General features: G+C 31.1%; 1 protein-coding gene across 1 annotated transcript; it reads left to right on the forward strand.

The window, feature by feature from the left end:
• Window positions 11,214-12,032, forward strand: LOC109845818. Its single transcript, XM_020415084.1, has one exon. It carries the CDS (start codon window positions 11,214-11,216, stop codon window positions 12,030-12,032), a length of 819 nt encoding a protein of 272 aa, XP_020270673.1.

The following is a 12,032-nucleotide window of genomic DNA, read 5'->3' on the forward strand; positions in this document are numbered from 1 at the left end:
ACGAAACGGTTTTCTTGGGTTTAAATTTGGAGAGGGGTTTTGAGATGACGCTGATTTCCTCCGTTCTCTTCATTTTTAGAGATGAGGAATTGGTTGCTTGTCGCATCTTGGCATTAGAGGTTGAAGGTTGAAGGTGAAGTGAAGCCTGGAATGGAGATGTTAGTGAGAAACAAAAAAAAAGAGTTAGGTTGTTGGTTCTTTTGAGATTGTAGCAGGGGAATAAAGGGTAAAGAGAGGAGGGGGGGTGGTAGAAAGGAGAGATTTTTATTTGGGGGGGTTTTTTTTCAAAAGGAAATTTCTGGGAAAGACCAAGCTCAAAACAAAAAAGGATACGGATTTCAACAGGAAGGAGAGGAACAGAGAGAATCTCTCAACGAGAGAGGAGGGGGGGAAAGGAGAGATTTTTATGCGAAAGTTGAGATCTTTTTACCTTTAGGAAAGAAAATGGGCTAAAACCCTTTCTGGGTTTTGCACAGGATTTGAAAATCTCAGCTACTGCTTGCTTCCGTTGTTTGAAGAAGAAGAAGAAGAAGAAGAATCAATGGAACAGAGATGCGATGGATTCTAGAGAGTGTGTGTGTCAAAATCTCAATCTCAAAGAGAGGGGAGAGAGAGAGAGAGAGGGAGAGAGAGAGCTAGAGAGAAAGAGCTAGAGAGAGAAACAAGAGCATGAGTTGTGGACACCGAGGCTTTGATTTTATAGAATCCTCAACAGCAAAAATCGTTAAACACGGCCACTGATTGCATTTTAGTTATTTCCATAATATTTTTTAGTTTTCAAACTTCCTTTTTTGCCCATGACCTCTGTTTTTTCCCCAAATTACAAAGTTTTGAATTATTTTCAAAATTAGTCCCTACATCTATAATATTTTGAAAATAGTACATCAAATAAAATGTATCCCAAATTATGTAAGTTGTTGACTTGTTTCAAGCTAGTCTCTCTGCAAAAAATTACATTGAATGTGTTATCCCTTGGTTACCTTCTTGAATAGTTAGGGGGTGTTAGTCAATTGAGACATTTTCATGTAAAATGAGATAATTGTTATAGTGGAATAATTTTTCGCTAGTGGGATATTTTAGTGGGATAAATAGGAATAATTTTTTAAAGCGGGATATTTTGATAAGATAACGTGGGATAAATTTTTATAATTATAAAATATATATTTATGCATTTTGAAGATATAAATACTATTTATGTATTTTAAACTTACTATTATTGATTGATAATTGCTTACAAGAATGTTCTTTACGTTACTATTAAATAACTTTTGGTTAGACTATAAGATATTGATAATTATTATTATAATGATGGTCTAAAGATGGTGATAACCATAATAGAAAAAGAGTAGAGAAAAAAAATATATAAAAAATAAAAATAACAAAATAAATATGAGTTCTAGTTTTTTACCACCTAGTTCCAAGCTAAAACTTGGAACAATTTGAGAGACTAGAACTCTCGTTTTTGTATAGAAAAATGAAAAAAATAGGATAATTTTATATCATTATCCCAATTCTAGTTTTGTTAGAGTTCTACTTGACTAACACTGTAAAATTTTGTTTTAGTTCTAGTTCTATATGACTAACACCTTAAAAAGTTATCCCACTAATTATCTTAGTTCTAATTTTAAGTTCTATGTGACTAACCCCCTCTCCCTTTAGAGATGAGCTAATTATTCGGAAAGAATGAATGATGTTTATTATAAAGATATGAATTTAAAGTGGGTTTAGGGTGTGAAAGAGTTCCATTGAAACTGATATATGGTTTGAATCTATATTGTACATGTTATACTCTAAAAATTACTATGCTCTTAACCTAACCACATGGCATACTTAGTAGGACGAAGCATGCAACTAACATGTCTGACCTGGGTCTAAACGGTAAGCTGGCTGGCTCACACAAGTAAGGAAATGACTAGTGGTCTCATCAACAGTGTTCACACTTAATACAAAATAGTTCGGCGCCCATACTCCACCACCTAGTCACCATCGCATTTAACGCATGGCTAGGCAGGATAATGACTACTCAGACAACATCCACATTCTCGCCATTTGTCACCATTGTATTAGATATGATGGGTACAGTTCTCCGTCTCTGACCAATCAGCTGCGGACACGTATAACATGACTGCACAATGTAAGGTCATCTAGTCAGTCAGATACCAAGATAACCTCACAAGATTTCTATCAATAGCATCATATCTTTGTTATTTTAAGGCGCACAAATTACCCTAAAACCTATATTCTGTTTTTCTCTTAAGATTATAAGGCTAGTCACCAACTTGAGTGTTGGAGGGCACCCTAGAGAAAACAACCACTGGGGCTCTATTATTCTGTATAGAGAATTGTAGTTCAACACCTTTAAAATAATCAGCCATCAGAGGAGATTAAGGGACCCTAAAATTATTCTTACCTTTTCTAAACCATACACTAATTTCCCCACATCGACAATACATAATAGTATAATTGGCATATCATGTCAAAAGGTTAATTTTAAAGAAATAATCTTTTCAAATAAAATGGTTGCAAACTAGAGGGTCTAATTTGAAACAACTTATAAAATATCTAGAAGACTTAATAACAATTTCCATAATATTAGTGACTATTTTTAAAATAGCATAAATTTCACAAAACCTCCCTTAAGTTTTAGCTATGCTTCGGCCATCATCAGATAATTCTCTTTAACTTCTAAAATACCAGAAAATATAAAATTTATGGCTCTAACAAAAAACGTTCAACATTTAGCATTTCTTTGAAAAAATCACCTAAAAAGTGAACCAAAAATTTCAATGGAAAAAAAATCTCTCTATATATCATATCATATCATACTCTCTTTAAAAGCACGAGTTCGGGAAAATCTTTTGGTAGACAAAAATAACATTGGAATTTAAATATTAATCCATAATCCATTGAGTAAGAGTAAGTTGATAAATTGATAAATTCTTATTGGATATACATAATATGAAGATAATAATATAATTTAAATTGAAATGTGAACCTCAATAAAATTATTAACTATCAAAATTATAAATGTCTACAAGATGAATGACATATATGAAAAAACTAAATAAATTAATGAGATAAATAATGTCTGCCCTAAAGATCGAATATAGTAACAACACAGACCTACAAATGTACATAATATGGACATGATATTTGCAAAATCCACCAAATAAATTAAAGAGACAAAAGTCATTCTCAAAATTATGAAAAAGGAAAATTCAAACAAATAGTTGTGACCTGAGAGCACAACTTGGCGATCTCTCACTGACTAAAATTCAAGTAGTTCATGGTACTGTATAATTAATTTTCAAAGTTTAATTATACTGTTATTATTTAAATTGAACTCTAGTTATAATTGTTATCCTCTCACATGCAACATCACATACTATTAATATATATAAGTCAAGAAATTATAAAATTTTCATAGCACTTTCATCTCCTTCTATAGGTAAGCACCTTTATTATTTTCTTCTTATTAGATTAGATTATATTATTTTAAAGTAATTATTTATATTATATATTTAATATTTTTTATATTAAAAATAGCAATAATTTTCACAGCACTTTCACCTATTTTCTTCTTAATAGATTATATTAGATTATTTTAAAGTAATTAATTATATTGTTTGTTTATTTTTTTCAGACGAGAAATTGTTACAATTTTTATAGCACTTTCATCTATTTAAACATGTATATACATTTGTTATTTTATTCTTATTAGATTAGATTATTAGATTAGATTAGATTGGATTGTTTAAAAATTATGAATTATGAAATTACAATAGTTTTCATATCACTTTCATCTATTTTATTCTTATTAGATTAGATTAGATTATTTTAAAGTAAGTAATTATATTGTATATTTGACCGGCCTTTTTTTGGATCATAAAGTCTAATTATATTATTATTATTTAAATAGATATTGTTTGTATAAAAATCAAAAAGAATCTCACACGTATCTTAGATCTTAATGTCAATTGTAATACTTATATATATGTGTTGGTTAAAATAATTTTTATGTATATGCTTAGTTTATATGATCCTACTTTAACCGATTAGATAATTTAATTTTTTTTTACACCCAACCTATTTCACAAGACCAAAAGGGAGTAGCAATGCTATAGCTATATATATATCCACATGACCACAAATATCTTAAAAATGAATAAAAAAACTACACAAATAAAAAACATATTAATTACCCCCACACACCCAATGTTTTCAAAACCACTCTTCTCCATCTCCATCTACAACATGTCCACATATCCAAATTAAGCTTCTAGAGTTTCCCTCTCACCAACTCACCATTGATCAACTCTCTTTTTTTATTTGTACCTAAATTGTATAACATTCATTATGCTGATGACTCACCTAGGTCCTCTACTTGCCTTAAACGCACAATAAAAAAATAATGTACTAGCCATTGTAGTTAGTTAGTCATTATAAATAAATTAAACAAAGAATAATAATTCTTACGAATGTATTACGTTCCCTTAGCTTCTACTACAAACTTGTTAGTTGTTTATTCCTGGCTCCAAGAGATTTTAAAAATAATCTTGATGGTTGCTTGCTTTTAAAAAGTTATGTTAAAGGGCTCATATAGTCTGTTTTATAGTTTAAAATTATCAACACATTTTGACTCTGAGGCATATCAGTTATGAGTATTAATAATATAATTTAATTGATACAAGTATATCCTAATATATTTTTGGACTATTGCCTTGTTTTTTGCTCTTTACTATATGCCAACGTGATATCACAATTGATGTAGACGATGAAGACACTACTATAAAATTGATCGGGAAAAGATAAATGTGGAGAATGGTTGATATCAGATCAACTAAATATGAAAAGGAAGGAATAAAGGATAATATTTTTTTAATATTGTATAGTAAAACTTAAATTTTTAAGTAAAATTAGGAATCTTTAGAAGTGATTTTCATGTAATTTTTTAATATGCTTATGTAAATGACTTTGTCATATAAAATTCTAATAGAGTCACTATTAATCTTTAGTATTTATTTTTTTATTTTAAGTCTATTAATAATTAAGATGTCTTGTAGTCTTGTAAAAAGTATGTGTTCCGTGTTGAGCTTATACAACCCATCTTAATATTAATTATTTGGTTATATTTTTATTAACACATCAACAATATATCATTCTATTTTTTTAACTTAACACTACATTTAATGACCAAGATAAGCAAATTAGAGATCGATGATTTGATCCGATAAACAAATATGTTACATGAAGTTTGATATAATTTAAAAAATAAATGTTGTGTATGCAAGTATATAAAAGTATATTGATCCCAGTTTTACAAACAAATCTATTTCATAGTTTTTTTTAAAATATTTAAATAAAATTTATGGCAATTGTAATAATTCATGTTTATAAATTTTAGCTCAAAATGATACTAACTTATTTTATAGTAAGAAAATATATAAAAAATAATTTTGATATTTAACCAAGTGCATTGTACTTGCACAAGAACTAGTAAATTTATACATCCATATGTAAACTACGGCTAACACAATTGGTGGTTTTTCTAGAAATGGTGAAAGTCGAAGGGGGTTTCGTGAGAAATCCAAAACTTAAGGGTTTTTCTTGAATAAAAGAACCGAATACAAAATATCTAGATTTTAAATCACCGGAGATTCCGGTGAAACCGGTACAAATATCACGAGCCGCCGCATAAAGATAGCGACGAGACTGCTTCATCTGCCAGCTGTCAAGTACAGCCAATAGGTTGGGATCTTGGGTGCTGACTCGGATCTCCCGCCCTTGGGATCTAGGATTGAGAGAGGGTGGAGGTCACGTGACCGTCCAAACGACACTGAAGTTTAAATTATGTCGGTCAAATTCTCGGGTTAAGCAAATTGGTCAGAGTTATTGAGTTGTTTTTATAGGGTTCATTAACTAAAAGTAGTATGCTAATCTTTGTAATTAATGTGCTGATAATTTAATTGTTTCTCAAATTAAATTTAGGAATAACTCAAAATAGTATGAATTACATCCACGAACCTCCATTCGACTAAAAGGAAAATTAAATTTAAAAATAATTCTTGTAATTGATTCTCTTACAAGTCATTTAATACTTTCACTTCAATGATTCTGATTCTGGTCATTAGGTATTTTGAATAGTGTTACTAAAGATAATTTGGAAAACATATGCACATGATTCATTTTTATAGTAGGTTTTTAATGGAAAACGTTTGATTTCACTTGTCAAGGGTGGAGAGTGCATTATTAGGTTGTCAAAAATTCAAAAATGTTGACGCTCATGCCTATTGAAACAAAATGTGTTATCTTATTATTGTCAGTATTGGGACAATGATAGTATAAGACTTATAATATTTCAGTAAAAAATAACTTTGATGGGTATTTTCTTTCCTTTTAAAATAAAGACAATTATAACTCTTTTGCATTTAATTTTAAATTATTTAGAATATAGCAACCTTACTTACTTTAAAGTAACACAACCTTTTATTTTCATTTTGTTTATTGAAATAGCAAAATGAAAATAGCAAGTATAGTGTTTAGTTTAAATTTTGACAATCAATAGCCTAAATATTTTTCATCAAAGCAAAGTTTTATCATCAATTACGGAGACAAAATATTTCACAAAAGAGTAAGTAACACAGTAGGCTACTTACTTTTTTTTAATACAGCTGTAGCCTGTTGAGGGCCAGTTAGACGTTTGCTCTTTTTTACTGCTACTAAAATTTGTACGGCCGCAATATTTTTTAACCTCATCATGTGCCGCCTGACATCGGTACGCATCAGAATCAAAACTTTAACTGTCACCGTTTTGTATTTTTTTAAAATCATCTTTTTACCAAGTTTTAATATTTGTCATATCTTTCTAATTTGGTCAATTAGCACCTAAATACTTTTATGTTTCATCTTCTTTTCATTAATTATATACTCTTTATTTTAACGAATCATCATCAGGTTTTTTTAATAGAAACCACCTAAAAATAAGGTAACTATATGAAAATCAAATTTTAATTTCAATTTTATACAGAAACCACATTTAAAATAGGTCTTTATTACGATCAATCACCTCCCAGCTAAAAATTCACTATTATAAACTAAAAAATAAGCTTAAAATTTTTCAGGTTCAAGGTACATGAGTTTTATTCTAAGAAGATTTGAGCACTGAAAAATGAATTATGTGTCGTGAATGTGATCTTTTAAAGATAATTTTGGATATTAGGGGGGGTTAGTCACCTAGAACTTAAAATTAGAACTGGGATAATCTGTAGGATAAAATTTTAAGGTGTTAGTCACATAGAACTAAACCTAGAACAAAATTTTAAGGTGTTAGTCACATAGAACTAAAACTAGAATAAAATTTTACAGTGTTAGTCAAGCAGAACTTTAACAAAATTAGAATTAGGATAATTGTACAAAATTATCCCACTTTTTTTATTTTTCTATACAAAAATGAGAGTTCTAGTCTCTCAAATTATTCCAAGTTTTAGCTTGGAACTATGTGGTAAAAAACTAGAACTCGTATTTATTTTGTTATTTTTTATTTTTTTCTTTACTTGTTTCCTATTATGGTTATCACCATCATTAGACCATCATCATAATAATAATTGTCAATATCTTATACTCTAACCAAAACTTATTTAATAGTAACGAACATTCTTGTAAGCAATTATCAATTAATAATAGTAAGTTTAAAATACATAAATAGTATTTATATCTTCAAAATGCATAAATATATACTTCATGATTATAAAAATTTATCCCACGTTATTTTATCAAAATATCCTGCTTCACAAAATTGTTCCTAGTTATCTCACTAAAATATCCCACTAGCGAAATATTATTCCACTTTAAGAATTATCCCATTTTGCATGAAAATGTCCCAATTGACTAACACCCCCTTAGTGAAACTTTTGACTTGGGTTTGGTTGATTGCAACAAAACTCACTTTAAATGGTTTGTGTATAATTGAAATTGAAATGTGGTTTTCGTATAATTACGTTATTTTTAAAGGTAATTTTAGGGGAAATGCGTCAATGTATACTTTTAGTTGTATTCTGTCACACTTTCATACCTGAATTTTCCTTTATTAACTTAGGCTAAATGGCACTTAAATCCGGTAAAGTTTTGAAGTTTCGGCTTTTGTATACCATGAGTTATTTTTTAGGCGAAAAAATTACTATAAGTTGTTCAAACTTGATACATTAGCACCATCGATCATGCAAACACAATTTTTTTCATACGAATATTTCTCTATGATACTCACATAATAATTTTAGAGCTTTTCAACTATAATCATATTTTTTAATTTTGCTATTAAATCAATTAAAATTCCTTTTCAAACTTATCTTAATTCTATTTTAAATAAAGTTGGGATATGTTTGATGATAAATTTAACAAATATTAATAATTAGAAAGTTATAAAATTAACATGTTGTTTCATATGAGAACATTCAGGTGAAAATTTTCATGTTTGCATGATTGATGATACTAATGTGTCAATTTAAACGACTTATAGTGTTTATTTGCTAAATTATAAATGTCAAAACAAGGAATTTTGTGGCATTTTGATACCACTTAGCCATTTTTTGGCGACAATCATGAGTATGAATGTCCTAAATTTGTCACGCGACAGTGAGCATACGGGAAATCTTTGGTAGGAATACTCAACTATTGTCTAACGGAAAGTAGTAACTTGTTATTTTAAAAACTTTAGGTACTGTTTGGCAAAGTGTTAAGGATACTTAACCCCTTTTTAACCCGCCAAGCACAAAAAATTATACAAATGTTAAAGTGAGTTAACCCTCCATAATTTACCAAACATAAAAAATATAGAAGAGTTAAGCTAACCCCTCTAGAGTGATTAAAATGAGTTAACCCCTCAAAATGAGGGGTTTACTAATACTCCTATTTAGAAGGAATAAGAGTTAACCCCTCTAATTATAAAGAAAATAATCAAAATCATTGTTATTCCCAAACACTAAAACTGATCACAATAGCTAAAATAAAACTTATTTAACGGGTTAATAATTTAGTCCTTCAGATTATCGAATAGACTAAGTACATTAATCCTTCTCTTTAACCATTCTTCCTTAACCATTTGCCAAAAGGAGCCTTAGGGTATAAAAGTGTTAACAAAATAGAACTTGGGGTGTATAAGTGAAAAAAGGGTGAAACATTAACGTATTTATGTGTTTTTACGTACCTTCCTAATTTTGAAGGACAGCCTGTAAATTTAACAAGATAAAGATTTCAATAAAGGAAAAGCAAAATTGAAAATTATAGTCAAATGAGCAACTAACTTAATTTTGTAAGATAATTATCTAAAATCTTGAGTATCTAAAATCTTGAGCTTATATTTTCTCTAGAATTATCTTTAACTATCATTTTGGCATATCTCCGATAAATTATTTAACTGTTGGTAATTATATATTGGTGAAATCCGATTTAAGTGCAAAAATATCCTATTGAACGTAAATGTTAGCATGATGTTTGACCCAAGTCTTTGAAGGTTTACTAGGAGTTCATTTCACAAATTTTGTAGGTTGTTCCAAATTAACTCTCCTATCAAGTAACCATAGAAATATATAAGAATTATGGGATATCAATTTAGACGATTTGAGGGATTAATTTCAAAATATTAAAAATCTAAGGAAAAATATGGGAAAACCCCACATTTTCTATGGATTTTGTTTTTCTTACTTTGCTCGTTTATCCTTTTTTTCATCGCAAACTATTTTAATTTATGGAGTTTCTAAATAATATCTCTATTCTTTTAAAAGAAAGCTGAATGTCCAATTTGCTCAAGAAAAACCTTGTGATAAGGAGAAGACTGTATAGTAAGATAAAACAGGAGATTAAAGAATGGTAAGCCAGAACAAAATTATTATGCAGATCGTACGTGAATATTGATTGAAGATATTATGTGAAAACCAATACATAGTACAATTCCGGTATTTTTGTCCAGTAGTTGTCTATCCCTGATAAGAACAATACTCGGATTTTTTTTCTTCTAGATACGACTTGTAAAATAGGATTATCCTCCAAAAATCATCTTTGATTATCAATCTATAAATAAAATGCTTTAAAGATTTTCTTTATTGTAATCAACCACATAGAGTCACTTATAAGTCAAGTTTCTTTAACTTTGACGTAATAAAATAGTTTTCAAATACTAAATATATTAGAGGGATTCAGATCCTCTCCAATTTGGTGGTAATTGGAGAGGGCCTAATTCTCTTAAGTCTTATTGTCTATCACAATTTTAATGGATGAGATCATGCTGCCTAAGATTTTCTCTATCACAAATAGTGGTTTTGATAAGATCTAGGATCCAATGGCTTCAAGAAGGTGACTCCAACACTTCTTTCTTCCATAAAACTGCTTCCTATCATAGAAGGAAGAGTTTCATCCCCTACCTTACCCACATCAATGAGACCATCTCCTCTGAGCTCGAGAAACAAAGGGTTTTCTATCATCATTTCTCTAATCACTTCAAAGCTTCCCACCCTTCCTTTTTCCAGCTAGACTGGAATCACCTCTATCCCCAACCGTCACCTCCCCTCCACCTCTTGGAACAACCCTTCTCAGAAATCGAGATCAGAGCTGCTATCTTTGGTCTCCATCCAGATAAAGCCCCAGGTCCAGATGGTTATCCCATCCTCTTTTTCCAATCTTATTGGGACCTGCTTAAACCTGACATTCTAGCCTTCTTCAATCATCTTTTCCATGACAGCTCTCACCTCCATATTTTCAATCACTCCTTCATATCTCTCATTCCAAAAACTCCCTCTCCTTCCCTTGCCTCTGAGTTCAGGTTAATCAGCCTCCTCAATAGCATGTTTAAAATCTTCACCAAAGTTCTTGCGAACTGTCTAAGCCCTTTTCTATCATCTTTAGTTCACCCTTCACAAGCAGCTTTTCAAAGTGGGAAATCCACCATTAATTCTATTGTGTTAGGCCACGAGATGCTTCACCAATGTTTCTCGAAGAAGCTTGAGGCCTGTATCATTAAAATTGATTTCTGCAAAGCCTTCGATTGTGTGGGGTGGGATTTCCTTTTGTCTCTGCTCCAGGCTAGAGGCTTCGGCCCCAGATGGTGCTCCTAGATCAAATCCACCTTGTTTTCCTCTAAGTCTTTAGTCATCGTCAATGGCACCGCGACTAATTCATTTGTCTGTCACAGAGGCCTCAAACAAGGAGACCCCTTTTCCCCTATGCTTTTCCTCCTTGTAGTTGACGTTCTTTGTAGGATGCTGCGTAACAGCTGCGACCATGGAGACCTCTCTGAACTTCATCTTAAGGGCCAGCTCAATGATATCAAATCATTGCAATTCGTAGATGACACCATTATTTTCAACAAAGCAGCTGAGTCAGATATCATCAACCTCAAATTAATCCTGTATCTTTTTAAAAACTTCTCTGGTTTGGCCATCAACTTGTCCAAATCCAACCTGCTCTACAACGGCAAATCTTCATCCAAAGGAGCAACCTTGGCCAACATTCTCAACTGCTCAATCGCATCCCCTCCCATCAAGTATCTTGGTTTCCCCCTCAAACGTGGTTCTCTCTCCAGATCAGACTGGCAACCTCTATTGGACTCCCTCCATTACAAACTCTCATCATGGAAAAGCAAGCATCTATCTATCGGGGGTCGTCTTGTCCTTCTAAAATCAGTCCTTTCCTCCTTACCAGTATACTATATGTCCTTCTTCAAGCTTCCTCCTTGGCTCATCAAGAATATAGATCGCATTAGACACAACTTTTTATGGGGTAAGGCCTCAGACAACATCAAAGGTAATAATCCAGTTAATTGGAGGACTGTCTGTTCCCCCAAAGCTAGTGGAGGACTGGGTGTGATCAACCTTCATCTATTCAACTCTGCCCTCCTCTCTAAATGGTTATGGCATTACTTGGATAACGGTGTGATCAACCTTCATCTATTCAACTCTGCCCTCCTCTCTAAATGGTTATGGCATTACTTGGATAACACCAGCTATGTAGGGAGGGTTCTTCAACTCTGCCCTCCTCTCTAA

This window comes from Asparagus officinalis, chromosome 6, assembly GCF_001876935.1.
Source record: "Asparagus officinalis chromosome 6, Aspof.V1, whole genome shotgun sequence".
NCBI classification, from domain to species: domain Eukaryota; kingdom Viridiplantae; phylum Streptophyta; class Magnoliopsida; order Asparagales; family Asparagaceae; genus Asparagus; species Asparagus officinalis.